The sequence below is a fragment of the Anopheles gambiae genome, chromosome 3 (assembly GCF_943734735.2).
Source record: "Anopheles gambiae chromosome 3, idAnoGambNW_F1_1, whole genome shotgun sequence".
Lineage (NCBI taxonomy): Eukaryota > Metazoa > Arthropoda > Insecta > Diptera > Culicidae > Anopheles > Anopheles gambiae.
In genome coordinates, this window is record NC_064602.1 from 31,732,084 (window position 1) to 31,759,610 (window position 27,527).

A 27,527-nucleotide genomic window follows, 5' to 3' on the forward strand; every position below is an offset into this window, starting at 1 on the left:
TCTCTTCACAGTCGAGAAGAGAGAGTGAGCAGTCGAGAGAGAGAGAGAGAGAAACGAATCTAGGAGACAACCCGACTAGCTCGTCTAGCCTCTTTAGGACTATTACGATCCTCTTCCCACCACCACTTCTATGCCATTCTTAATGCGATAATGGTTTCCACATCCAGTCAGACGTTGCCCGTGTGCCGGTGTGTTGGTAGTGATTTTGGAGACGCGTGTTAGACACACATGCTAGCAGCACCACCACCTCACCAACTCCGGTTTCACGAGTTAGACTTTTCGGTGTACAAGTGCACACCACAGGTCACCGACCGGCCCATATCATAAATTGCCGTCGAGACGACGATAGACCGACACCAGGACGGTTTCATTGAACTGCCAAAAATGAACCTTCCCTTCCTCGGCGCCCCACCAGTCCGAGGTGGGAAATAGTCTCCCCGTTGTCTCCCTTAATGTCCTCCTCCCAATCCCCATGGCTTCTAGAGCACCTACTCCTGCCTGCGTTGCAGTCCCCAGGCTCTTGTGAAAAGTTTTGCACTTTTATTGCACTTTTTTAGTTCGTGCAGTCAAATGCAGCATCGGACAGTGGGTACCTCCTTGCATGGCACTGCCCCATCCTCCCCTTACCCCCAAAAACGCGAACTCGATGTGGCGCTTCGATTGGAAAGGCTTTGAACTGCATCAATGCCATTTTGATTGAATTCAATCAAAACTTTCGCGCGTCGGCTCATACACACACGCTTGCTATTTCTCTCTCTCTCTCTCTCTCTTTCTCTGTGTTGGCCTACGGCATCCCAGCGCTCCTTTGTGTCGGCGTTGCAGTGGTCTTTGTGGTATCGTGCTCGACCAACGGCGGCGACAAGGTCCATAATTGATGTATCTCGTTGTTGTTTTTTTGGTTTGTCTTCCTTCGTTCATCGCCAGTTGGTTCTAATAAAATGCGCCGTTTGCTGGGCGTTTGGTCATTTCTCTCGATCGATATCATCGCTCTTTCAACTGACAACTTGTGCGTGTGTGTGTGTGTGTGTGTGTGTGTGTGTGTGTTTGTGTGAGTAAAAAAGGGTAATCATTCGGAACGGCACAACCACACTCAGACCAGCCAGAACAGCAAGCGTACACATACACACACAATTAAAACATTTTATTTCATCCACAACACAACCCTCCCCATCCCCTGCTGCAACTTAAACATACAATAAAACAGGCAAAACCACAGGCAAAGTCTTGATGTGTCCGCCACCCCCACCCACCAACCCCTTCACGGACCTTTTCTCCTCTTACCCACCGCACGCGGTCAGACGGGGAAGAGTTTGATGAAGGGTGTCACCGCGAGCGCCTCATTCGCGACGCACTGTATTCGCTTGGCCAGCTGCAGCCGAAGGTCCTTCTCGATCAGGCGCTTCAGCTTGGCCGCGGCAACCGTCCGGCTGGCGTCCGTTAGGTGACGATCACTGTCCGCCAGACTGCTGCCACCGATCACCATCTGTGGGATGGTAAGGTGTAGCCGTAGGTACTTGCCTGCCGTGCCACTAGTCCCACTGGTTGCGGTGTACAGGGTGCCCTTCCCGACAAACGTTACCGCTGTGTTGCCTGTTAAGAAGAGAGTGGTTTTAGGAATTAGATTTTGAGAGAGAAAGAGATCAATTAGATAGAGTGTAAATACTTACGAATGGAGAAGGTAAGGATGGAGTGATCCGTCACCGAATGCCGATCGTTGACCGTTTCCATCGAGAACATGCCCAGCATCTCGAGCGCGGGCATCAGGGCGGTCACGTTAAACTCTAGCTTTTCCATGTCCACTCTGCGGGACAAAGGAAGAATTCACACACCCCAGAATTAGTACATCAGTTGAACAAAGTTTTCAAACGAACACAGAAACACACACCTCACATTCTGGATGAAAGCATTCTTCAGCCCAACGAGGTATCGGTTCACGTAGACAGCCTGGCCAATGGTCATATTGGGCAGTAGCAGCGGATCGAACGGGGTGATTGTGTGGCGCGGCGACAGCTTCCCACTGGACAGAAAGTTGACAAAGTGCTGAATCGAAGTACCGATACACGCGGGCAGTTCTGTCGCTGCACTCCGCCTACATCCTCCGCCATCACTGATGCCACCTGTTTTTTTGTTTTTTTGAGAGATAAAAAAAAAAACCCAAAATGAATCCCTGCATCACTTTCACCTGGTTTGATCAGGGCGGAGCTACACAACAACCAAAAATACTTACGCATCGGCGCACCGCCGACTAATCGCAGCGAGCTGATGGCGGCCAACACTACCAGCGTCCGTAGATACTCCCCGGCAGACACCATGATGGACGAGTGTAGAAGAATTGGACGAACACGGCGAGATCAGCGAGCGAACGAGCGAGCGAGTCTTTCCCGGCAGGACTGACTGTGCACTACCGCACGCCACGAACGATCGAGCACAAGTGGCGCGACGCATACCGTTGCGATGCTAAAATTTGTTGCGAAAAATTAACCTTCCCTTCTTCTCCCGCATGCTCAACTGGAGCAGTTAAACAAACACATACACACACACACACACACATTTAGACGCCCCAAAACGGTTCCAGCTCTTAACGCCCGGCCTCAGAAAAAAGCCGTTTCCACAGATCGTTCTATGTCAGCGTGATCGTGTGCGCTTCACCCAGCGTAAGATCTGGCGCGTCCACCACAACTATGACAACACAGCGGGACTCCGAGGGCACTCTGGAAAGCATCAGCGCCGGCAACAACATACACAGAGAGAGAGAGGGAGAGAGAGAGAGAGAGAGAAAATAAAAACACAACAACAACGAACAGCGAAAACAAACGAAACATTCGATCAATTGAAATTCGCGCTGATTTAATTAACTCACTGTTGTTGAGTGTGCGCGCATCTGTGTGTGTGTGGTGGCGACAAATGGCGCCAGCACGAAGGAGGGACTAGCACTGCAACAGCATCACTTTGTCACCGGGTTTCGGTTGTTGCTGTCCCCAATTTGCAGGCTTGCAGCGGGATGCAACCTTCCGATCGCTTGCACAGTTTCACACTCCGCACATCGTTAAGGGCAAACCGATCGAACTCTGTTAACCAAAAAACCATCGGCCCCGACGCCAATCGAGGGCAAATCGAGATCGACTTCAATTCTTTTTTTTTCTTCAATGGGGAAGGGTCGTTCAGTTCGGCACATAAAACGCTCAACCATCCCGAAAAGCTAAATGCGGCACAATCAAAATTCATTGAGAGAATTTGGCTCAATGAAGTTCCCGCTTGCCTTTTGGACGAACGGCGGATTGAGAAGGGATTGGGGGGAACTGAGGGTGGGGTCTTTCGGTGCGGTAGGCGCGTGCGATTCATCGCCCCGCATCGTTGGCCCAGGTCATGGGCGGTGTGCATGTGTGTCTTTGTGTGTGGTTGAAGCGACGTGCGAACGAGACGGGCGATGCGCACAAGGGATGATTGCGTGCAAGTGATCGCGTGATGCACGCAAGCGCTTGTATGCGAGAAGGCTTAGGCGTTATCCATCAATTAGGTAACGCTGATAGAGTGGATGAGATGGGTGTCGACATTTCGAGTAACAAATGAGTAATAAACGAGCATTCTTCTTCGTGATTTAACAACCTTCGCGGTGATGTCGGCCTAGAAATGATCTCGCTACTTTGTATGTACTACTGTATGTATACTTCGTCTTTTGGTCCGAATTTGGTTATTACGGACCGGCGAACGGTATCACTCGATTGTGCACAGGCAGGCATTTCATGATAGTAGCATGCTATTCGCAAGTGACGACACTCGATTCGAAGCAAATGGCATGATAATCAACTCTAACGCTGTCAACCGACGTAATACCGATGCAACTCTATATAAACCCTATTCGTTTGAAACAAGAGGGAGCTAATGCAGTCAGCCGTTTTTTCGTCACAGTTTATCATTTGGTTGTAATTTTATGGATACATAGATCAAAACTGCAGCCACAACTTTTGCAAGAATTACCGATTTTGTTCGTAATTTATAAGATACGTGTAACATTTGAGCCGATCTCGTAGTACAGTCGTCAACTCGTACGACTTAAAAACATGTTTGTCGGGTTCAAGCCCCAAATGGACCGTGTCGCCATACGTAGGATTGACTATCCTGCTATGGGGGGATCAATAAGTCACTGAAAGCCAAGCCCACAAGTAGTATTGGTACAGGCAGGCCTTGATCGATAACGGTTGTTGAGCCAGAAAGAAGAAGAAGAAGCGTATCATATGTTGATGATGTGATATGATGCATCATGATGATGATACAACATCTAGGTCAAATAAACATTTTTGGAAAGAAGGACACATTCATAGAGGACCAGGAAGATAGCTGGATGCGTAACGCTTCTGATGATGGTGATGCAAGAACATTGCAAACCGTGCTGAGCATCCGATTATCAGAATCGTTTTGAGTTTGATTGAATGGTTTTTTTTTGTCCATTTGCAATTTTTTCGTTACGTAATTGATGGATGATGCCTCACTCAAGATGTAAGAAGGATTCAAAATGAACTTTTCCAATATGTTGAACTGTCACGATGGTCTTCAAAGTCGTAAAATATGATAAAAAGTCAAAATCTTAAATTATGATAGAAATTATACTACTGTGGGGAAAAAATCGCTAATATAATCGCCTTTCCAAAGAATAATCACAACCTTGCATACAAGACCTTCATTTTGCGCCAAACATTGCACAAAATTACTCACAATTGCATACAAACTCTCATGCACCTTCCAATTTTCACAGCTATTCTTCGCTTTCCTACAGTTCAAATTTAATTTATTCGTAAAACAAACAAAGAAAAAAACGGCTCCCCAATCGTTAACCCTCGGACTAGTGGGGGAGCATAAAGGTATCCTCCTAAGCATATATACAAAACATTCTGTCGATACTACCATTTCCCCGTCAGCGCGTCGGGAAGAACCGCTCGAACGGTGCCAACCGGAGGATCTCGTTCAGCAGCCGCTGAAACCGATCCCGCACACTCTGCACCAGATCGCGCTCCACCACCGGCAGGATGTCGCGCCCCCGGATCTGCTCGAACCGATCGCTAAACTGGCTGTAGTTGCCACTCATCGTGAACCACCGAAAGCCGACCGTATGATCGCCGATCTGTTGGCTCCAGTCGGTAACGTTCACCTTCAGGTAGACGCGATCGTCCTGCTCGTAGTTGAAGCCTTTCAGCTGAAGCTGAATCGAGGAGTTTCCTGTTAGTAGAGAAGAGTTGAGTTTAGAGCATGCATTTTGGTCTTACAGTCATCAACAAGGCACAAACTTACGTATCGAGTAGGTCATTTGGGACCATTCGGCAATTTCGGGTCGTGCTTGTAGCCGCGCGTGGTACGAGCCGCGCGTGTCGATCGCTGCGATGTGAAACTTGAAGTAAAACTCCAACCGGCTTATGTCCGATCTGGCAGTGGCAGAAGCAGAAGATTTATTGTAAGCTAAGACATTTTTTAACAGAACGAACCATTTGTACCATTTTCTTACCGTACGTCCGTGATGTACATGTTCCGGAAGCCGGTCGTCTGGCGGTGGGTAAACGTCGACACGACCTCATCGCTTTCGATCAGCGTCGCGTCGGGCAGGACGAGCGGATCGAGCGACGACACTGTCGTACGCTCGCTGATCGTACCGCTGTACATGTGGCTGATGTAGTGCTGGATCGCACCCTCCATGCATTTGTTGAGCGACGGGCTGGATCGCATACACCGAAACTCTTCGAAACCAGTGCCTGTTAGACCGCGAAAGAGAAACACCAGAAAAGAAGCAATCAGAGACACGTTTAGCAGCCGAAACCGGCAAAGCAGAGACAGTGTTTTGCTGACTCCACCACAAAAAAAAACCATAAATCATCATGCTACCGTAAGGTTTCGGGTTCTTGAGCGCGCGCGCGACCCAAACGTAACGGGGTGTGTGTGTTGGTGCTTAATAAAACCGTAAATCTTTGGCTCGTTTTTTTGAAGCGTTGCTTTTTTGCACATTCTTGGTAGGAACATTTCATTCTAGCGGTGGAGATCCGCTAATTGAATTAAAATTAAATAAAGTGGGGAGTCAAAAGTGGCACGACAGCTGGCGATCTACAGCGGAGAGGCCCGATTATAGCACAGACATACACACCCCAACCGGTCCCCAATTAATCGTGTGCTCACACCAATTAACCTTGCCCAGTGGCACATGTTGGGGTGTTTCTGAAGTGAAGCATGCCTGTGCTACTGTGCAGTACTGTGCCGTTTGTTGACATGGGCCATACGATTTAAAGTGACGTCTGTAAAGTTCTTTACAATAGCGACAATTGAACAAGACGAGTAAGAGATCGCCTGTACAACAGTTAAGCTGTAATAAAAAAATCCACAATCACTCCACCAGTCCACGACAACTTCGAACGCGACTACTGAGACGCGTGTCGTTGTCCAGCCGGCTTATCGGCAAAACCAACCGGGCGCCGGAAACCACCCGGGCGTCCATGGGAAAGGGGGGAGGAGGATTGGTGCGTCATTTTGCGTTCACTCCACCCGTCCACTTCGCTATCAATTCGTTAATGGTTTGCACGATAGCACGGAGCCGGAGAGCTGGATATTTATAGCACTGACAAACAGGAACACGCGTCCAGTGGAGCCAAACGGAAAAAAACAACAGTTCCAATCCAGGTTTTGTCCCTGTGGAAAAACTTGCGCCAAAAGGTCAGCAGCACGGTGATACCTTCCGCAAACTGGATTGCAAGCCTTGCGGGGTGTACAAAATGTGCCTTTTATTCCCCTTTCACCACCTTTCCCTACACCACACGCGATCATTTCTTCGACCTTTTTCCCTTATTTTTTTGCCAAGTCGTGATGTTCCGGGTTGTAAAGCGACGGCCTTCACCCTTCAAGTTGACCCATCCGGGTTTTATGCTCTTTCTCTTGTTATCTCTCTCTCTCCCCTTCTCTCTCTCTCTCCCCTTCTCTCTCTCTCTCCCATTCTTAGTTTGTATCAAAAAGCAATAAACAAAAGGGCTCCAGGTGTGAAACAACAAGCCAACAACGATCGTGCACTTCCTTTACCATTTCCATCCCAAGATCAGTATCTTGTAGCTGCAAACTCTCCAGCGCCACAGACTTAAAAAGCGCGACACAGGAAGCGCGAGCGTAAAAACCCCTTCCCTCCCTTCCTTTAGGGGCACCCAAGGTCAAGGTGCCGTGTCTGTAAGCCGGTCGGCCGGTTGGCCGTTTTATTCGAACTTGTTTAGCGATTAAATTAACACACCGTAACAACGCGTGGACACTTCGCGCGCACACAGAAACACACACTTCACACTTCTGTACCGCGTCGGACGGGTCATAACCCGGTGAACAGCACTATTACACCGAGATCAAACACCTTTCTGTTATTCATTCTGAACTATGTTGTTTTTTTCGTCGCCAAACGGTGCGCGACACTTACGCGGGAATGCTGCAACGCTCGCCGGCCGAACTGCCATCCAGCACATGATCAGCAGACAACAGCCCAAGGCGCTCCAGCGGGGTTCCATTTTGGGACGGTTTGTTTGTTTTGTTTTTCGGGACTTTTGTCCTTCTGTTCACACGGAAGCTCCTTCAAACTCCTGCAAGTCCGTCCGTGGCTTGTCTCGGTTTGTTTCTAATCCGAGCGTGCGGGCGCGAGCGTTATTCCGTTGAACATTCGAACTGCACCACACCGCACGGCAACGAGAACTAATGCCATTTTCACCCCGCTAACAGTCGGGCCAGCAATTGCGAGCGTGCCAGAGAGAGAGTGGGAGAGAGTGAGAAAGAGCCGGCTGCTTTCCTTTGGAGTTGCAGCGTTTCCTCGCTTCTGCCCGCTTCCGCCTTTCTCTATCGGCTCGAGTGTTTCGCATGTTGTGTACGCTTCAGGAGTGTTTGTTTTCACTCACCACGATTGGGTGGGGGCTGGTGGAAAATTGGATACCACCATCCATCGTTGCCACCTTGAGGGAGAGAGAAAGAGAGAGCCTGAGAAAGAATGTTACAAATTCCAAATGAACGCAAAAAGAAACACGGACCCGTATCTAACGATACAAGCACAAGAGAAAGAGCGTGCGAAAGAGCGTGTGTACGGTGGTAACGATGGAGAGAAAAAGAGCGAAGAAAGGAACCACTTGATCGCTCGATCAACTTATCGTCGCCGCCGTACCGGCTTCCCTCACCGTCCCCCGCATCAACCAAACGAGAGGAAACGTGGGTGTTGTTGTTTTTTTTTCTTCTGATGGCCAGGGACGGCTTTCTTTCTTTGGCCGCGCTTTCGCACTTGGTTTTCTTCCAGCTTCTTCCTCTATGTCACTTGCCTGCGCGAAAGATGCTGAGAGCTTGTCATAATCATGCACCCACGGCCTACACACAACAACCGGCAAGCCTACCCACCTTACTTCGTTCCTCCCCCCCCTCCCCCCAAACCGTCTGAGATTCTTCGGGCTGTCTCTTTCCTTCTCTCCTCTTGGCAAGAATAGCAGCGAGCGAGCAGCGAAATTCCAAGGCGCGCGCTGGGAAAACGTGAGTCAGAGAACACACCGTTGATAAGCACGGAATCGGCACATTCTTTCCCCTGAACCCTACCACCCCCCCTCCCCCTTTTACCATCCCAACGAACGTGTGGCACAATGATGGTGCACACACGCGCGTGGGGCAAATTAAAATTGATGTGCAAATTGTTACGATGACACTCCGGCCCACCGAGCCGCGCCGTGCCGTGGGAGAAGGGATGGGATGGTGCCACCAGGAAGGCTTCATTTCATTTCCTGACCACGGAAGTGCGATTGGACGGGGAAGCGGGAAAAAGGGGGTAAGGGAGGGGTTAGTGTCTCATCATCAATGGAGACAATGGCCGAAAGGCCAAAGGCACAGATCTAATGCCATTATCAACCTTGCTTTCTGTGTGTGTCGTTGCTTTGCCTTGACTGTTGACACGGAATGCCCTCCTGCGTTGGGATGAATGGCAAAAAACAAGTGCATTCGGAGTGTGTAAGTGTGAGAGACAGAGAGAAAGAGAGAGAGAAACGCGAAAAGGAAATAGAGAAATAGGAAGGCGCGGATAGATTATCTAACACCGGCTGTCTTATCTACAGCGAAACGGGGATCTACAGCGATGATTGCCTCTGAGAATCGCTTGATCGTTTCGGAGAAAGTGTGGGACAGCTTCTGGGAAAGCGCATCATGCATATTGGTTGGAACAGTTTTGTTTGGTATCGCTGTGCACGTGACAACGATTTTTGTCAGGGAAGAATGATGATTCATTTGATTTATTGCACACAATGCATCTATGAGTGTGTTTCTATTATCTCTGTTTGCTTATCTATGCTGATGGTTTATGATCGGATCAGTGGTGTCAAACTAATTTGCCTGCCAAATACGTGCGATGGGAACAATTGTACATTGCTTCGGTTTTGCTCCAAATTCTAGAAATTTAGGTACGAGGCTAAATATTGGAATCATAAAATTTATCAAAATTCGTCAAAAAAAATCAAAAATGAGTAAAAAACATTTAACAATTAAACCATCAACCTAAGATAATGGAATGCTCCTCAAATGAATTCTTGGCAGCTATTCTCAGTTATCCTCATGTTTAAAAATATCGCCAATAAAAATAAAAGTAAAAAATTGATGTTTTGGATTAATGAACATTAAAATTAGCCTGTATCTTGGTACAGTCTTCAACTTGCACGCCTTAATAACAGGTCCATCAAGAACTCAAGCTCAGTATAGACCGTGCCCCCGTCATGTGTAGTACTGACTAGTGTTGGGTAAATCTCAATCAGATGCATGATTCTTAATTAATCTTTGAAATGTTTCCATGAATCTAAATCTTGGACAGATTCAGCATTCTCAATGATTTTGATACGCAAAAGATTCGCAATACTCGAAAAAATTGCTGCGGAGGAGATGACCAAAGATAGACTTGAACCCACGACGTATATGTTGTTAAGTCGTGCGAGTTAACCACTGTACCATGGGATTGCGCAAATTCAATATTTTGAAATTCATACATGCGGCAAAGATGAATGAATCCCTATAGATTTATGAATTCTATAGACATATGAATCTTTGCCTCTTTCGAGATTCATGAACTATTGGAGATTCGTGAATCTTTAGACATTTATGAATCCTTGGGGAATAATTTATCTTTAAATATGTACGAATCTCTGGACATTTTTGAATCTTTGGTGATACCAATTCGAGATTCCAATCCCTCATCGCTGAAGATTTATAAGAACGAATCTCAACGAAAGATTCAGAGAACCCAACTCTAGTACTGACTAACCTGCTATGGGTAATCAATATGTCGCTGAAATAGCCCAGCCCAGTCACGATGCCATATAAGAAGAACACTCAAATCAGTGAATTTGAGATATGCCAACCTATACATGTTTTAGCGACATATTCGCAAGCTTTTAGATAAAGAGGCGAATGAGGTCAATCGGCTCAATGTCTCTATAAAAATAAACAAAAACAAAAAAATTAAGATTGATGTTTGGATTTTACTATAAAGTTGTGTTACTCTACATCAGGATCACATCACAAACCATAAAAGATTTTAAAATATTTTGATAGCTTAAAATAGTACCCAATTGACATTTTCGAGCACGAATAATCGGGAATTCGAGCAAATTCCCTTAAACTGGAGCCTTAAACTTCCCTTAAACTGCACCAGTTTAAGGGAATTTAGAAAAAGGCCTTTAAAACCAACTGTGATGCGGCTTTTTCGTTGTTTTCTTCTAGATTCGCTCGAAAATGATGTTTCCTATCGTTATAATTGGTCAGGTAGCCATTTTATACTTAAATAATATTGATTTTTTATAAAATAACGTCACACAAAATTAGCTTTTGTTTTTCATCAAAAATCTAAGCTATGTGTGTAAAATGAGCTCGACGGCATTGTCAATCGATAGAAGCAAGTCTAATTTACGAACTCACCAAATTTTAGCGCTTTCAACACACTTGATCAAACACAAATCCACAATATCAGGCGTATCGAGTACTAATCGAGCAGATATGGGAAAACAATTTCGAGCAAATGTCACTTGGGTAGTAATTGATATAATCTATTCAATGGTTGAATTCTTGAATCGTTCAATAACATAGTATTTTACGTTTTTATGTAATATTTTTGGAAAAAGGAAAAACATCTATACATGCTTATTTGATTTATCATCAAATCTCCGGTGCAGTTATCGAAATCTGCAGTTTGACATCTCTGATGGAGATTTTAAAATGTGCTATAAAAATATCACATTTTGTAAAAACTAGCCTATAAAGATAAGGACCTCTGATAAGCTTTAAGAGACATGATATTATATAAAATGATTCATTAGCTTAACGTTACAAGAGGCAGCAGGGTTCTGTGAATGATCATAAAAGATCAATTAATGTTTCTCTTCCTTGCTTTGCCCGTTTTGTAGTAAACTTAACCTTTTAAATTACAATTTACACACACGATAGCTATAGCCATGAACACATGGAGCAGAATTTCTCGCTAAAGCAAAAAAGTGCAACCGTTTTGCAGCCGTTTAATTCGATGCAAGATATGCTAATCCAACAATCTCTTCTAGTATGACGTACATACTTGTTGCACCCATAATCACACAGCTAATACGATTGATAGAGAAATGTCTAGAAATAGTAACACTTCCAGTAAAGGCCAATAGCAACACACACACACACAAGTAAGCGCTGGCACTCTCTACGCTTACCGATTGACGCAGTACGCATGAATCATATCACTCTTTTATGTTCGGCCAGGGCACGTCTGAGAAGCTCAAAGAGAAGTGAGTACTTTATAGGATAAGCCTGGCCCACTTACCGCCCCAAGCGGGTGAGAAATTCTCATCACAGGGCCGCCTGTAGCGGCGTATCCGAGCGTATAATGAAAGCGAATAAGTGAGCATTATTATGATGTGTTTTTTTTTCGTTGCTTTTGTTGCTGTTGTCGGTACGGCTAGATCAATGTAATTATTGCCAACCCCCTGCACATCCATATCGATCGAGTGGTGCTAAGTGGTTCCATCATCATTCCTCAAACCCTCTGAGTTCCACCTGCTCATACAAGCCGGTATTGCGTGTTGGAAAGAGTTCTTACCGTCTCGATCCTTCTCCGAGATTATGAGGCGCCATCCGACATAATTGAGCTTATTGCTCCGTCATCCAGCAAACAGAGGAACGGATCACACGGAAGTGCACGGGCCGCACTGCCAAAGAACGGCAGACAACACAGGCTGTGATGAAAAGATTGCCCCCCTCTCCCTTTGCCGCCGCCTGTCATCATCTGGCTAACTCCGGGGTTGAAACGACGTTTCGGACGTTCACTTGATGCGCCCGTTGACACCCGATCATCAGTCTTGCGTGCTATACTTCCGCTTCCGAGCGTCCACTAAGCTTTATTGTAAAACAACCATTGTGTTTTTTATTACTTATTACCCTCCCAGTAATTGAGTACCGTACTACAGACACAGACACACGGGTTACACCGTGTCTTACTAGAGCTACAGACCTAGACAAAAAGGTACATTTTTAAACGCGTAAAACGCTGCGCTTTTTTGTGTGTGTACGCAGCCTCCAAACCAAGATGCGACATCTCGTGCGCACCAGAATCACAGATCATCTTACTCCTTCTCCTTCCCAGGACGACACAAACCAACAGACACACAATGCAATGCAGACACTTACGCAGGGAAGATCTCGTCGAACGTCGCCTGCTGCATGATCTCGTTCGCGGTCGCCTTGAACGTGTCCGACAGGCTGCGCTCCAGCCCGGGCGTCAGCTCGTCCAGGAAGAGGCGCGAGTTTTCGTTGATAAACTGGTTGCCGGCCTGGCTGAGGACGGGATCGCCCCGGAACAGGTCCTTCATGTCGAACCGGCCCTTCTCGATCTGGATGCGCACCACCAGCTTCTTCACGCGCACGTACTCCTTGCCGTCCTTGGCGTACTTTTCGCACAGCAGCTTCACCCGTGCCTGGTTGTTTTCTGTGTGTAGGAGTGGGGGATGGACAAAAAAAGGGAAAGGTAAGCAGTGTGAGCAATGTTCGAGAAGAAGTAGAACGTTCTAGAGCTGGCTTCCCACATACCGATGACTCCGGAAAGGTCGCCAACGCCGGCAATGTTAAGCAGCAGCAGCTTAATCTTCAGATCGTACTTTCCCTTGAAGGACAGCTTCGGCAGGAAGATGTTAAAGTCGAAGATCAGCTTCTCGATGTTGACCCTTTTGGTTTGTTTGGAGGGAAGAGGGAAGAGAGAAAAAGAAAGAAAGAAAGAGGTAAGCATCTAATCAGCACCAAACAACGCCGCAACAACGGGCTTCACTTACTTCAAGTTGTCGATCTTGAACTTGCTCGGCCCCGACACGAGCAGCTCGCTGAAGGTGGCCTTCAGCTCGGCCCCCCGGTCCATGTTGACCGTCGCGAGGGCGAGCGGTTCCAGCGGTGGAATTTGGAACTGGTCGGAAATTTTGCCGGTGGCCAGCCGGGGCCGCAGATCGTTCACCGCCTCGATCACGCACCGGCTCAGCTCGGGATCGTTCCTCGAGCACACCTTGATGGAGGACGCTGGAGCGGTGGTGATAAAGAAAGAAAAGGGGAAACGGAGGGGGGCTATTAAATCATCGTCGCACTTGATGACCGGAAACGGGTGTGGGTAGGGCAGTTCCAGCCCACCGAAGAGACTGTGCACTGTCAAACCGCGCTCAATGTCAAGTGCACAAAGACGCTTTCGTGGGGAGAGGCCACCGTTCAATCAATACGGGGTTACTTGTCGGGAATATTAACAAGCTACTACTCATACACACGGATCATACTAGAAGGTTCTGCAGCGTTTGATGTAATGCATTTTTTTTATTCAAACAAAAGGCGACATAACTGTGCGTGCGTGCGCGGAAATTCAACACATCTCTCGGGTTTTGGACTGCATTGCTCAACGCCACGGTCTAATCGGAGACACGTGACTCATACGCACTCGGCGCAAGGTAAGCGCGTAAGATTGTTCAAACAATTGTGTCGATCGGGATGGAGAGAGAGAGAAAGAGAGTGACTCCCCGGACCACACGCCACAGGCCCGGGTTAATCGGGCAACAATTAAACGGTCTCTTCTGGTTTTAGCGCACACGCCTCAATTAGTCGGAGGCAGAACAGAACCACAACCGGAACGTACGCGCAAACGACGCGACAAACGACACTACGGCCAAGGTCGTATGTCCTCACGGGCTATTACGGCCTGAACCGGGGTTAATAATCATGAGCGGTCTAGGGCGGTTGAGCGTCATCGTACGAGGATACAATACTACCAAACCACAGGAAAAACGTTAGAAGTTCCGTTAGCAAACACTGCCCCGGGGTATGGCATTAACCGGCGAACCAGTTTGCAAGGCGCAAAATTGAAAACAAGCGTGACCTTTCAACCGCACCGAATGTGGTGCACTATGCCAGTAGATTACACGGTGCGCTAACTACACGGTTTCCCGATTACAGTTCCCGTCCGGTTCCCTAGGTCAAGTGTCACGTTTTTGGAGAGGGCATCAGTTGGCGCGTGCAGCCACTTAGTGTTCTTCCGACTTAACTGAAGCGTATGGTAAGGATACTTGAGGTTGTGATTTTGAGTAGGACTAGCAGTAAACATATCATTCTACAATCCGTGTTTGCTGGTTGCGCATTCATGCTCACGTGAGCGGTGGAATGGGCTAGAAGTGCGCGGTCATGCGGTATTGCACTTTTGATTACACGCTTACGAGCTGATTGGAGATGAATGGTAATTTGCTGTGTGATCCTGCACAGGAATGTTTTAATTTTAGGTTCTGGTATCATATGTACAAACACAATCAGGTCAATCAATTCTACAATCAATTCTTTTGCTCCAAAAATATCTGAATGTATGTCCAACTTGAATTTTGAGACATAAACTCGTCTTAAACTTTGGAAAACGTTGTAACATTCGACGTTTTATTTTTTATTAAATTTGATAGCCTATTTCAACTTTTGTCAGCTTTTCTATGGAGAATCCTGCTTAAAAGAAGCTCTAAAAGGGATAAGAGAGCAACTTCAATGCCGTATAAGATGGACAAGTACCTCAAATTAGTGTTAAAGAGACCTAGAATCGGGAAGAATTCAAAGCCTATCAATAGGAGACTTTTAACCAGCTGCCTCCAGAATAAGTTTTAGAAGATTCCTTGAAATATTTCTTGATTTCACAACGTATTAGCTGCAACTTTTGCATGAAAATATGGTCAATTACTCATTATAGCTGTTTATCACTAACTCGTCTTTTAATATTATTCTCGTGCCCGTTCTACTTTTCTCCAAAGTCATCAATCTTTACCACATTTTAGGAAAAAAATTATCTTTAAATTTAAGATAATCGTTTATAATCAGTTTCTAGATATGAGGTAACAAAAACTGAAAGATGAATATTTCAATAAATACGTTTTACTTAATAGTTAATAGTTCAAAATATTAAATTTAAGATGGTTTGAAATGTGATAAACAATATTCTTTGTAAGACTGCATTAGAGAGGCGTCCTAGTTATAGCGAAGTTGCTATAAGATCTCTTAATCTCACTTCTTCCGCGATCCAGAATTCTTTGTAGTCTAATGTTAACTATAAATCCCATCGAAACTAATTGTTTACTAAATCGTTCCATCGCTCATCCCTGAGCTTAGCAGAACATTCCACTTTAATTCATTGGCCAATTAAACCATTTTCCTAATGCAACTTCACTGCTAATCGTACATAAGACCCGGAGATGAGGTTAATTTTTCCCCACGTACGATTATGCAAGCTACAAGCCATACACACACACACACATACATCGGCCACGATAGGATCGCCATTCCAGTCGAAGCGCACTTACGATCGTATCGCATCCCAATTGCTAAATTACAATTCCCAACCCCACAGCCCCCTCTCGACGGACGGTCTCCCACCGTATTTCACGGGAATCGAGAAGTTCCAAGTCCACAATACAGATGCACCCCTCGGAGGAAACCAACAAGGAATGCAGGTCGGAAAAGCTGACGGCTGACGGTGAAATTATTTCCGCCCAAAAGGCAGACCCCGCTCGCGAACGGAACATGACCGTGGGAAGAGTAGGCTGAGGCTTTTGGAAAACTGGAGCAGAGATCGCTAGCAATCGTACGGTAACGTAATCGCTGGGGGAAGCTAATGACATGCATTACAGCCTCGTTACGTATTACACCGTGGTTATTCGTAGCGGGGAAAATTCCACACATTTCCACGAAAATTGGCACAAAAATTACTATTCTACGCTGAGCTCGTAAGCTCGTAAGCTTAGCTGTGACACTTACGGAGTGCGGCGAAGCTTCCCCCGAGGTACACGATCGCCGCTAGGGCGATCCACACCAGGTTCGTCGTTGGCAGCATGCTTGGGCGGCTGGCTGGTTTACTTTCCGGTTTCACTTTCTTTCTCACTGTTGTTTCCACCCTCACTTCCTCAATCTGTACACTCAGCACACGTGCACTTCACTTTCGGCTCCGCCGTGACCGTGAACTTGCGCGCTGTAGAATCCTTGGAAAGCCTCTGGCGTTGTAGCAGCGTGTTCGATTCCAAACTCCGTGTCCTCTTTTTTGCTGCCGCAAAGAACGGAACGCACTCTCACTTTTCCTCTGCCTGTTGGATGGACGAAGAACGAGAGAATACGTGGCTGTGTGTTGCTTTACCGTGCCAGGCTGCGAAATCGAACGCACAACGATCGCTACTATCGCCGATGATCGACTGGCGGCTACCTTTTATAGATGACTGTGGTCCAGAGCGTGCGCGACGCCGCGAAACGATCGCGACGCACACACACACGTACGCACACAGCAACGATCGCGATCGACGAACGACACATACGCACCCAAGAGGGGGAGTGATGGGCGGTGTGAGCCTGTTCCGGGCTGCCTACTTGCGGCCTCCGTAGTGTGCGCCAGGTCGGAGGGGTAGGTCAACGAGTGGTTAAGCCTGCCACACTCCAGCTGCACCGTTCCGCGGATGCATTCGCGGATGCAGTTTTGAGCTCAAAGAAGGAAGAAAACGTGGCGACTTAACCTCCGAAAAGGTGATCTTCAATTCGTTCTAAACCTGAGACCAGTATTCAATATCATACATTCTGGATAAAATGTATGCTTTTGTCCGCCGGCGGAGGGAAGGAAACGGCTGGAAAGCGGGTGAATATAAATAGTGGCGTTAGGCACCAAACAACGATCGAGACGCCATTGCTGATGCCATCATCGTGTTGGCCAGAATTCGGCGTTGTCGCAGTTTGTTTTGTTTTGTGTTGATTTTTTTAGCCGAATCACCACCGCAGTCCGCGCAGTTTATGTTCGCGCCGATGTTTGTATGGTACGAGCGTCGAAGTTAAGGGAAGATGATTTTCGGGAGCTGGAGCCCGGGAGGTTGATTGGAAAGGTAAACACGGTGTGCTGCCGGTTGACCGGGCGAGCGCTTGCCGTGAAGGAATTTGTGTTTTGCATTGAGCCATCCTGCCAAGCATAAACAAGAGTAGATTCTTTACGACGACTGTAAAGCGACTTTCTAGCCTGTACGGGAAGGTGCTGCGGATGGTTTTATCCCGCTTTGTTGGATTTTTTTTTGTAACATTAAAAAACCCAAACCTGATAAAACAACTTTTTGAAAAGCTCCACAACGCAGTAGACTGATATTTACTGTAATTAATTGACAAGCCGATAAGGGTTTTCCCCACGGCTGGATGGGCAGTGTGGTGTCGTGGATCGTATCGAGCCGATCGGTACACAAAATCGATCGGAAATGATTGCCAAGCTTGCAAAAAAACAATACGTCGTTTGTTTGTGGTCTGTCTACAAATTGTTAACATCTGAAAGCTCTTTCCGGTACATGCGTAATGTTTTGATTGGCGCTGGTAAACAAAGCTGTTGTTCTTCATGGTTTATCTACAGCCCAAAAGTACGTAAGTGTTTGTCCTAGGCCGGCGGTGAGCTTTAAACGAACGGCTGTGTATTAAAAAGAATGTTAACTTCTTAGCTAAATTTAAATGTAATTACCTAAAGCCTAAAATGTTAATTCAGTTACTCAAACAGCATTATCGAATTCAAAGCAAGATTAAAAGCTAGTTCATTAGCAGTTAAAGCGTTCAAATGGCTCCTGGCAGCCAGGTTATTAACAGCCAAATTGCATCTTTATTGATGTATACTAATGATGGCGAGGTTGTAATGTTTAGCAGGAATCTTGAAAGAAGTAATAAGTTTCTAAAAACAGTTGTGTAATGGTACCAATGACATTACTCTATGTTGTACGAGCAGTAACATCAGCCATTCTGGAGGCGGAGGGGCGATAATTATTATGTACCGACAATTGAGGATAAGAAGTCATTAAAAGTGTAAATATTGCATTTAAAAACCTAAACCTTTGGCAAATCCCATAGTGACTTAGCCAAGACACAAACCAATTCAATGGTCAACCGTGTGTTGCATACATTTAGGGGTAGAGAGAGTGTGCATTGTTCTTGAATGCATACGTTTCCAATTTAGCAATGAAACTCTGTCGATTCTTTGTCATAGAGAGAAGTTAGTTTGCTTCTTTTGAAACGATATTTTGGAACAAAAGAGCAGCATCACAAATTTAGACGTGGAATAATAAAAAGTAAGCTTCAAACGTCACAGGATACAGTCGTCAACTCGTACGACTTAACAACATGCCCGTCATGGGTTCAATCCCCAAATAGACCGCGCCGCCATACGTAGGACTGACTATCCTGCTATGGGGGGGAATCAATAAGTCACTGAAAGCCAAGCCCACAAGTGGGTACAGGCAGGCCTTGACCGACATCGGTTGTTGTGCCAAAGAAGAAGAAGAAGAAGCTTCAAACGGTTGACCTTGTTAGGAGCATACAATCAATCATCTTCTTCTTTTTATTAATTTTGGGGTAACGACCTGAACGAACGCAGGAATGCTGGTTTATTACAAGCTTCCGAGACAGATTACAACATCATCACCCAAGACAAGATAAAGTCAATTGCTTGCTATGGGCAAATGATTCGTTTGAGAATCGATTCGAACTGGTCTTGTAGGAGCGAACGCATCTATCGAATCGACCATCGGGCCATCTCACCGTCAACTTACTAATAACCTATTAAAGAATGAAAATATACCAGGAACACAAGATGAGATTGATAAAATCAAAAACAAAAATAAACATTTTGGAAACATCAAGTTGCTAATAGCAATTCATGGATCGTATTTCCAGTTTGACATTGTGTTCTCAAAAACAAAAATTCATCGAACTCTGCCAGCTACAAAAAAGGATTCTCCATATTTATTGCATCGTTCGCTTCTCCTCAAAATCTAACGCTTCACCTCAAATGCCGCACAAGATTGCAAGGCAACAAGGAACCAACAGAAAACACACATCACATCACATACATCAGCTTAGTGCTCACGTGTTTGTTTTTGTTTCTCAATATATTTGACCCCCCTTTCTTTTGCGTCTATCACCACCTTACACTCCACCACTTCCTTTATCACACTTGCCGCCAAGAGGGGGCCTCCTTAGCTCCACGGGAACACCTCCTCGAACAGTGCATCCTTGACCACCTCGCTCGCAATCTTGGTGAACAGTTTGGCCAAATTCTCCTCAATGCCGCCCTTCACCTCATCCAGCAGCACGTCCGGATTTTCGTTGATCGCCTGATTGCCGATCATCTCCAGCGTCGGATCGCCGTTGAACAGATTCTTCAGATAGAACCGTGCCTTGCCAAACTTAACGCGCAGATTGATCGGATTGAAGCGGAAGTACTCCTCCCCGTCGACCGTTTCCGTGTAGAACGTCAGCTTCAGGCTTACCTTGGTGTCGGCTGGTGTCGTTCGGGGGAGAAGGTATGGGTCAGTACGATTGGACACTCAAACTCCTTCAGCAGCGTTACTCACTCAGATTCACCTGCAGATCACCATCGCCATTGATCTGCAGCACCAGAATGCTCATCTTCAGCGAGTACTTCGAGTTGACCTGCAGCTTCGGCAGCAGGATGGTGGCATTAATCTGTCGATTGTCAATATCGGTTCTAAAACGAAACAAGAAAAGCAAAAAAAAAAAACAATTAGCCCGATCTAGCAAGCGACGAACCCGATCGCAACGCCAACGCCTACTTTAGCTTCTTCACGATGAAGCCCGTCTTCTCGTGCGTCGCACCGCTGATCCGGAAGTTGGTAAAGTTTGCCTTAAAGTTTTCGCCCCGCTCGATCGTCAGCCGGTCGATCTTGATCGGCTCGAGCGAGGTGATGGTAAAGTTTTCGCCAAAGTCGCCCGTCGCTAGCCGCGGTCGCAGCTCGTTCACCACCTCGATGATGCATTGGTTCAGGTCGGTCGAGTTGCGGGGACAGGCACGCAAAACGGTAGCTAAAACAAAAAACAAAGGGGTTGAAGAGAGTAGCGGTTGATTAATCTGCTTCAAACGGTTCGCTTCCGTTAAGGTGTTTAAGTGTTGGCTGTGCCTGTTGAATATTTATAACTTCACATCGATCGACTAGCCGAAGCGAATTCGGAGTTGAGTTCCGATTACAAACACTTCTCATAGGAAGACTGTATTTCGCATTTCGCTTCCTATTATCAGACTGCTGAGCTACTTGTTTTTTGAAGGTACTTGAAGTTCACTTAAAAAAGCCTTTCAGTACACTTTTTTTCTCCACCACACCCGAGCTCAATTATTCCCCCAAACGGCTTGAGAACGTGCCTCAACCAGCAACACAATAGCCAACCACAAACACGATTTACTCCAATTTGTTCCGATTGTTCCGTATCGCTTCTAATCAAGCGCGAAGGGCACACGTACAGACGAAAAGGGGATACCGCTCAGCCTGAACAAAGTGACGATTATATAACACTAACGGTTGAGCATTGGTTTTGCACCCAATTTTCTTTTCATTCGCTTCCGCTAGTCGTTCTGGCGTCGGTAAAATAATCAGGAAAGGATACGTACGAAACACGGCACCACTGTAATGCACCGCCAGCAGGACAAGCACGGCGGCTAGCGCTACCGACTGGGCGGCACGATTACACCTCCACGCTGGTTGCTGCATCGTTTCTGTAAGGCGAATCTCGATCTGCGACAAAACAATCAAAAAAGCAGCAGCAGCAACTTCTACTCTACCACGTATCACACACACGTCCGTATCACGCCGAAAAGTGGCAACCCGAAAAGCGTATATAAGCACCCGCGCTGTGAAACCGTTTGCCGCACGTTCGCTTGCCGCAGAACCTATCCGTCACGCGCACTCCGACCGAGTGTTGCGCATCGTTCTCGCGTTCGCATCATTTTATAGACACGCAGACACATCGAGACAAGGGGCGCGCTCAAACAATTGGAGCTCGCGGTAGGCTTACTTAATTCTAACGCTTCGCCTCTCCCCCACCACCACCCAAAACGGAGGCTCGTGAAGCACATCATAATTTGCGTGAATCACAGACGAGCAGTTCTGTCCCTCCCCCCGAAATGAGGGATTTTTATGTGGCGCTCGCGAAGGGATTACCTAGGGACGGCATATCAAAACCCTTTGCTGTCTGTCCCTCTCTTAGGCTATTATCACTTGGCGCTTGGATGGTTTGGATTATGGAAGGTACGCAAAAAAAAGGTAGCCAAAAACATGTTTAGTCCCTTTGCTTTTTTTTTGGGCGTCGGAATGTTGCTTTTATCCGGTTGGCAATTAGCAAGTTTGAGCCGAGGATCGGCGTAGAATGAAAGTGATCGTTTGAGTTAGAATGTTTGTAACCGGTTACAGCATTAAATCATTAAGCGCAGGAAGAGCTTTCGATTTAATTATTGGACTTTCAATATGATTATCTAAATTTAGCTTGATCCTACAAGAAGATCGCTGTTCTTTTCGCCTTGTTTCAAAAAATGCTACCAAACGTACGAAACGGCATGCTTTCGAAAGAAAGAACTGCCCTCTATCTCCCATTTGCGATCCGCTCTTTACGTTCTCCATCTGATCGCGGCGTCAATGTTTGAAGAACAAATTAGCTAGCAGCTAGCGGTTTGTCGTGGAACAGTTTTACGACCGTCTAGAACACCCTTGCCGCACTTGGAATGAACGCACTACCGAACGACTCGCGTACCAACTGACTGTCTGTTTATTTGTAGGAGCTTTATTTAATTTTCTCCTTTCTCGTCGCAATTAAATGGGTGGGGAAAAAGATCACACCGTCCAGCACAGGGAGCATTTACAAGGTACAAGCATTTGTTGACACATTCGTTGGTACATTGTTTTGTTCCGTATGCTGGTGTCGCTTTTTGTGCTTCACGTGCCTCTTTGCCAAGCCGCAAAACGAACTGAACGGGCAGTAGCGATTGCCAATTGCATGCAACAAAAAAGCTTCCCGCTGTATCTTTTCTTATTTACAATGATGGCAATGGGGCCCCCCTTTCGCATATTGCGTGCACCGAGCGATTGGTTGTTTCCGCGCATCAATCAAGAAAGCGAGGAAAGGAAAAGGCAGCTGACGCGTCTCAGAAAGAAAACGATATTCACCCACCATCCAGCGGCGTGCGGTTGCTTTAAGACAAATCATACGCACCAAACCCGAGCAGTGTCTGCCACAACAAGCTGCCCAGCTGCCAAAATGATTTAATATGTGTTGCGGAAAAAGGAAACGAACTCTTCATTCTCCCCCTTCGAGCACTGTTCGTGTGTGGCTGTGTAGCTGTATCTGTTTACCCCGATCAGGTCGGAAAATCACCCCTGATTCACCTTGAACTTGACTCGGATTTTCGGTTCGAACTTGTTTGCGAGCACACAAGGCTCCAGACCGCGCTCCACACCATTCATATAAAAACACACACGAAAGACTTCAATGCCACCGTAGCAAACGAACACCGCGTGTGCGTTTTTTTTTGTGTTTTTGTGTTTGTTTGCTCTTGTTTGTGTGCTCTCCTTTTGCTACTCTTCTCTGGCTCGCGTGTCAGACTTTATAACGGAATGCATTCGGCAACACTCGAAGCCCAATCGAAGAAACACTGCTGCTCCATGGGGAATAACTTATGGTTTATGAATTCATCCAGATATTGCAACCAGTTTATAGCATAATCAGTGAATAAATTCCCGACCTTCTCATACAACTCCATAGGTAGTGACAGGTGACAGGGTACTGAACTAGAACTGAAACGGGTAGGGTAGGTAAGTACTTCCCGCCACGCTGATTAGCCGATTAGTTTCGCATTGCAGATTATCCAGCCACGAAACAGGCTGGCAGCTTAGATTGTACTTGTAACTAGTTTCGCATGCCTGTCTCGAGAGCTCAAACTAGTTTCTGTGCACGGCTGACAGGTGCGGTAGAAGAAGAAGAAGCAGATCTATGTGGGGTTTTTGTATCATTAATAACAAAAACATCCATTTTTATCTTGTTACTCGCTCATGTGATGTTGTCAAGTGATTCTTAAGTGTGTTACTTATCGCGCACTTACATGAGCAATGCTCTGATATCTTGTTTATTTCTCTGTTGCTGCAGCAATATTGTTAGCTGGATGTGATCGTTGGCTGCTTTTAAAATATGATCACCGTTTCCGTTGTTACACATTTTTCTAACGTGATGTGTGATGTGTGTGACGACGTGCTTGAGCGGTATCGTTGGCATTGACTTGGACGTCCTCTTCCTTAGAATGAGAATAGTGTCGTCCGCTGCTTTGTACGATCGTACGGTTTGCAAAACATCACGCATCGTCAACTCAACGTTTTTTCAACATTGTTTGCGGTGCTCCAACCGGATAAGGTTACGTCCATCGCAAGCAAACAGCAGAGTTAATTAATGTTTTAAAACAAACAATCGAACTGTAACATACTTTTGTTCCTGTATACAACGCTACTGATCGCACACAGCTTCCCTTTAGTGTATAAGAAGCCATATTGAGTGTAACATCGATTCTATTCTATCGACGTACCAATTAGGCGAGGGAGCGCGCATGTTTTATCGAACCAGGAACTGCCTGCAGCCAACCGCCCCACACACACCCACACCGTGTGAAAACTCTAGCGTCAAGATCACGATCAAAATCGCGCCTCACTCACTCTCACTCCGTTTTGCGAGCGAGCGAAAGAGAGTGGAAAAACTAACACACACACACACTTGCACGTTGCTGGCCCAAAACACAATTTCACAGCGCGCCCTAACCCCCTTGACCAAGCGATCGCGAATAACAATGATGAAGCAAACAGCAGGTTGGGCTGATGATGATACTCACTCCTCCCCCTCGCTACCTAATGTTTGGTTTAGTAAATGCAAAAATGATCCCTCCACGGCCCCAGAATAGTAAATATAAGCAACAACGACGATAATCACGCCTGCACCAAATCATGCTTGGGAAGCCTACAGAGCGCTTGTTAGGTTGCCCGCGGTGTAAAACATAGCATTGTGTGGACGTAGCAGCTATCGATAATATGCATTCATCCGATTACGCGATTGCCAGTCTTGATGACCCACCAGCTCAAGCCCAGCCCAGCCCCCTCCTGCATACAAAACCACAAATTGTGCATTTTTATTATCCCCTCGTTGGGAGGAGGTTGGGCTGAATTAGAGCTGATAAGGTTGATGAGCAAAGGAGCGGGAAAGCGCACGCGATACTTCCACCGTCTGATTAGGCATGGGGCGTATGCATATCGTACGCAGTTCGATGCGGATCTTGTGGGATAAGAAATCATCCTCATTAATCTGTCAGTGACGGGGGTCAGTCAGTGTGACCGGGCTGGCTGTAATAGAGCTGACATTCGTTTGCTCGTGTTTGAAAACGAGGGGAAGAAGCTGGCAGGTGACACAGAAAACGGATCACGGTGAGGTGAAGAAGGTGCTGTTGTGTTTCCGATGACAAAACTAGACGATATAGTGGTATATCACCACATGTCATTGAATGATTATGATTTCTACCAACCTGACGGACATAATGTATTCTATAAAAATAGGGCACGTCATTTCCGAATCATTCACAAATTCTTCAGGAGCTCCCCAAGGCAGCAACTTGAGGCCGCTGTTATTTACACGCTACATAAACGAGGTGACTCTTATCCTCCCAAAGCATTCTATACTACTACATATACGCTGATGAGATTAAACTGTGTTCAATTATCATGTCACTTGATGATTGTTTCGTGCTCCAAAGCTCAATCTTAACCTATTCAGCACTTGGTGTTTGGCAAACCAACTAAGGCTCTTACATTCAGCAAGAAACGAAACCCTTTAAACTTTTATTACTAAACTACACAGTTACAAGTTGTCTCGCGCGTCATCAGTCAGGGATCTTGGTGTGATCCTTGATTCATCACTATCCTCTTTCGCGAGCCCTACCACTCTATAATAATCAAAGCGAATATGATGCTAGGATTTGAAATCGGGCTAACTCATGAGAGAAAAGATCCAATAGATAAAAGATCCATCTTAGAGTCTAACTCAGTTCTTTTCAGTTCTCCATACTGTCACATGTGGACGGCTGGGATAGAAAACATACAAAAGCATATTCTCCAGAATAGCAATATACCGATTGCAATGGGCATCATGACAGCAATTAGATTACCTGACACGGTGCATGCTTCTTGGTCTGCAAACCTTAGAACACAGACACTCGGCATTATAGGCTACTTTTGTCGCGAAGCTAATCAGCGGAGACATTGACTCTCCCTACCTGTTGGAAAAGCTGAATCGCTATGCTCCTGAGCAACCTCTCAGGTCACGTTAGCTGTTAAGAGCTATGTTCTCAAAATCTATACATTCCTATAATGCACCTATAAACCAAATGAAACAAAGCTTCAACAAATACTAAAGATTCTTTGACTTCAACAAATGTATAAACCAGCTCAAACCCAATTGTCTCTCATTTATTCATTGATAGCTTTGTAGCTGCTTGATAGCGTTTGTAGATTAATTAAGGCAAGCCCATGCAAGATACCAAATGACAAATAAACATTTAAGACTAATATTACAGAAGAGAACGCATTCGCATGTCAATTGTGCAATGATTTTGCATGGAGATTGGTGCCGTGACCAGGAATTAAAATTTTGCAACTCAAAGGATTCACCTGGTGCAGTAACTAGAAGTCAAATGCTTTGTTGGAAAGGGCGTTATGTTAAATAGAATGAGTTAGATTTAGATGGTGAAGAGGGATGTATACATTGCTTCTATAAGAATCCTTAAGATACTGGGAATATTAGAGGAATTTACAATTTTTAACGCATTTTATAATTTATACCAAACTTTATTGATTGTTTAATACTCAATGAGTTTAAATCCAATGCAATGTTGGGAAATTCTTATGCATGCAAAAATGTTTTTAAAAAACTATATATCCTATGATTGCCAATGTTCTATATGTATGTATATTGGTGCCGTGACTAGGATTGAATAGAAATACTTCTTTACATTCCATCTAACACATATTTAATGCCAGGACAAGTGATGTTATCGAACATGTAACTAATACCCAATACATGACATGCAAGACTACCCCCCCCCCCCCCTCCGGTAGTGCGCTTACTGCCTTATTATATTACTCCATTAATCCTCATCAACGCTCCCGGCGAAGTCACTAGACTGGAGCAACTATAGGATGCACCAACCGTTGATAAATGATACCACCCCGCGAGTGGCTCTGTTTAACCGCAATCAGACGCGCACTGTAATTAACACCCGGCCCACCGATAAGCAAACGCAATAGCAAGTAATCAGTGCCAATTGTTAGAGGCACTTGCGCGAGCAAACCGGTAAAACTAGGGTCAAAGGTACAGACTGGTGACGGGTAGAATGCGTCAGAAGTGGAACATCTTGCTCGATGATCACTCCCCCCCCCCCCGGAGCAAGTGATGCAAGAGGTTAGTAATAATAGATACGTAACCATTTAACCCTCATTATTGTTAATCTAACATTAAAGAGTAGCATTTAGCGAGCCAGCGCAAGGAAAGTTAAATAAAGCATCAATAAAAATTGTCACCCAGCATCGAGAGAAATAAAGACAAACGGAACGATACTCACGCAAACCGGCACCGACGAGGGTGATCATGGCCCCGACACTGACCAGTACGTAGCCGACTGTCAGCAGCCGATCCACGCTGGCGGCGGCCTTGCCCGTTGTCATCGCTCTCATTCCGATCCTCCGCAAGATCCTTCGCGGTGCGACTTTGGTGTGCCGGTGGCAGCAGTTGGAGCTAGTTTGAACTTGGCCTAGCAAACACACGCACGCACGCACTTGAAGAGCCACCAAGGACGACTAGAGAGGCGCACGGAGGGTTTGTGTGCTAGTAATGCTGAGGTAGTGCTTAGAAAGAAGCTGCGACACTTGCAACACCTAATAAAACGCTGGTGGCAACTACTGCTGATGCTACTGGTTGGGGTAGGGAGGGTCTCGAACAGGGAAAAAGAAAACAAACACTTGGTGGGCACAAGCGAACCTTAGAACAGCACTGGTGAAGTTCTGAGCAGCTACTAACGCCACCGTACCGGTTCACTACTCTATTTATCTATAGTGTACTGCCCCGGCCCCGGGTTTGGTTGCTGCTGCTGCCGCCCCCGAGACTAG

General features: G+C 46.1%; 4 protein-coding genes across 5 annotated transcripts; all 4 read right to left on the minus strand.

Moving 5' to 3' along the window:
- Window positions 1-1,126: 1,126 nt before the first annotated feature.
- Window positions 1,127-3,657, minus strand: LOC3291960 (uncharacterized). The gene is made up of 4 exons (XM_559862.3): window positions 2,228-3,657; window positions 1,886-2,117; window positions 1,668-1,801; window positions 1,127-1,590 (listed from the first exon to the last, which is right to left on the minus strand). Exons 1-4 carry the CDS (start codon window positions 2,310-2,312, stop codon window positions 1,295-1,297), a joined length of 747 nt encoding a protein of 248 aa, XP_559862.3. The 5' UTR covers window positions 2,313-3,657; the 3' UTR covers window positions 1,127-1,294.
- A 1,102-nt stretch (window positions 3,658-4,759) lies between these two features.
- Window positions 4,760-8,317, minus strand: LOC3291962 (uncharacterized). Its single transcript, XM_061654282.1, has 5 exons — window positions 8,028-8,317; window positions 7,430-7,977; window positions 5,498-5,741; window positions 5,287-5,417; window positions 4,760-5,214 (listed from the first exon to the last, which is right to left on the minus strand). The coding sequence occupies exons 2-5, from the start codon at window positions 7,515-7,517 to the stop codon at window positions 4,913-4,915; spliced, it is 765 nt and encodes a 254-aa protein (XP_061510266.1). The 5' UTR covers window positions 7,518-7,977; window positions 8,028-8,317; the 3' UTR covers window positions 4,760-4,912.
- A 4,041-nt stretch (window positions 8,318-12,358) lies between these two features.
- On the minus strand, window positions 12,359-16,736 carry LOC4578363 (protein takeout). Its single transcript, XM_061654283.1, has 4 exons — window positions 16,306-16,736; window positions 13,320-13,557; window positions 13,081-13,214; window positions 12,359-12,979 (listed from the first exon to the last, which is right to left on the minus strand). Exons 1-4 carry the CDS (start codon window positions 16,379-16,381, stop codon window positions 12,678-12,680), a joined length of 750 nt encoding a protein of 249 aa, XP_061510267.1. The 5' UTR covers window positions 16,382-16,736; the 3' UTR covers window positions 12,359-12,677.
- A 2,538-nt stretch (window positions 16,737-19,274) lies between these two features.
- On the minus strand, window positions 19,275-27,437 carry LOC1271295 (uncharacterized). Of its 2 annotated transcripts, none has more exons than XM_061657950.1 (4): window positions 26,984-27,437; window positions 20,124-20,373; window positions 19,905-20,038; window positions 19,275-19,831 (listed from the first exon to the last, which is right to left on the minus strand). In XM_061657950.1, exons 1-4 carry the CDS (start codon window positions 27,093-27,095, stop codon window positions 19,527-19,529), a joined length of 801 nt encoding a protein of 266 aa, XP_061513934.1. In that variant the 5' UTR covers window positions 27,096-27,437; the 3' UTR covers window positions 19,275-19,526. The 2 variants fall into 2 exon arrangements, with proteins under 2 accessions (XP_061513934.1, XP_061513935.1); XM_061657951.1 differs by lacking the exon at window positions 26,984-27,437 and adding an exon at window positions 20,954-21,303.
- Window positions 27,438-27,527: the final 90 nt, after the last annotated feature.

What these genes read in the sequence shown, in the direction of transcription:
- LOC3291960 (XM_559862.3), bottom strand. Translation starts at nt 2,312, where the DNA reads ATGGTGTCTGCCGGGGAGTATCTACGGACGCTGGTAGTGTTGGCCGCC. An exon ending in GCTTTCATCCAGAATGTGAG is followed by an intron (nt 1,802 to 1,885) that starts GTGTGTGTTTCT and finishes TTTGTCCCGCAG; the next exon opens with AGTGGACATGGAAAAGCTAG. An exon ending in CATCCTTACCTTCTCCATTC is followed by an intron (nt 1,591 to 1,667) that starts GTAAGTATTTAC and finishes TCTTCTTAACAG; the next exon opens with GCAACACAGCGGTAACGTTT.
- LOC3291962 (XM_061654282.1), bottom strand. Translation starts at nt 7,517, where the DNA reads ATGGAACCCCGCTGGAGCGCCTTGGGCTGTTGTCTGCTGATCATGTGC. An exon ending in ATGTACATCACGGACGTACG is followed by an intron (nt 5,418 to 5,497) that starts GTAAGAAAATGG and finishes TGCCACTGCCAG; the next exon opens with ATCGGACATAAGCCGGTTGG. An exon ending in CCAAATGACCTACTCGATAC is followed by an intron (nt 5,215 to 5,286) that starts GTAAGTTTGTGC and finishes CTCTACTAACAG; the next exon opens with GAAACTCCTCGATTCAGCTT.
- LOC4578363 (XM_061654283.1), bottom strand. Translation starts at nt 16,381, where the DNA reads ATGCTGCCAACGACGAACCTGGTGTGGATCGCCCTAGCGGCGATCGTG. An exon ending in GGGAAGCTTCGCCGCACTCC is followed by an intron (nt 13,558 to 16,305) that starts GTAAGTGTCACA and finishes CCACCGCTCCAG; the next exon opens with CGTCCTCCATCAAGGTGTGC. An exon ending in TTCAAGATCGACAACTTGAA is followed by an intron (nt 13,215 to 13,319) that starts GTAAGTGAAGCC and finishes ACAAACCAAAAG; the next exon opens with GGTCAACATCGAGAAGCTGA.
- LOC1271295 (XM_061657950.1), bottom strand. Translation starts at nt 27,095, where the DNA reads ATGAGAGCGATGACAACGGGCAAGGCCGCCGCCAGCGTGGATCGGCTG. An exon ending in CCTCGTCGGTGCCGGTTTGC is followed by an intron (nt 20,374 to 26,983) that starts GTGAGTATCGTT and finishes TTTTTGTTTTAG; the next exon opens with CTACCGTTTTGCGTGCCTGT. An exon ending in TGATCTGCAGGTGAATCTGA is followed by an intron (nt 19,832 to 19,904) that starts GTGAGTAACGCT and finishes GAACGACACCAG; the next exon opens with CCGACACCAAGGTAAGCCTG.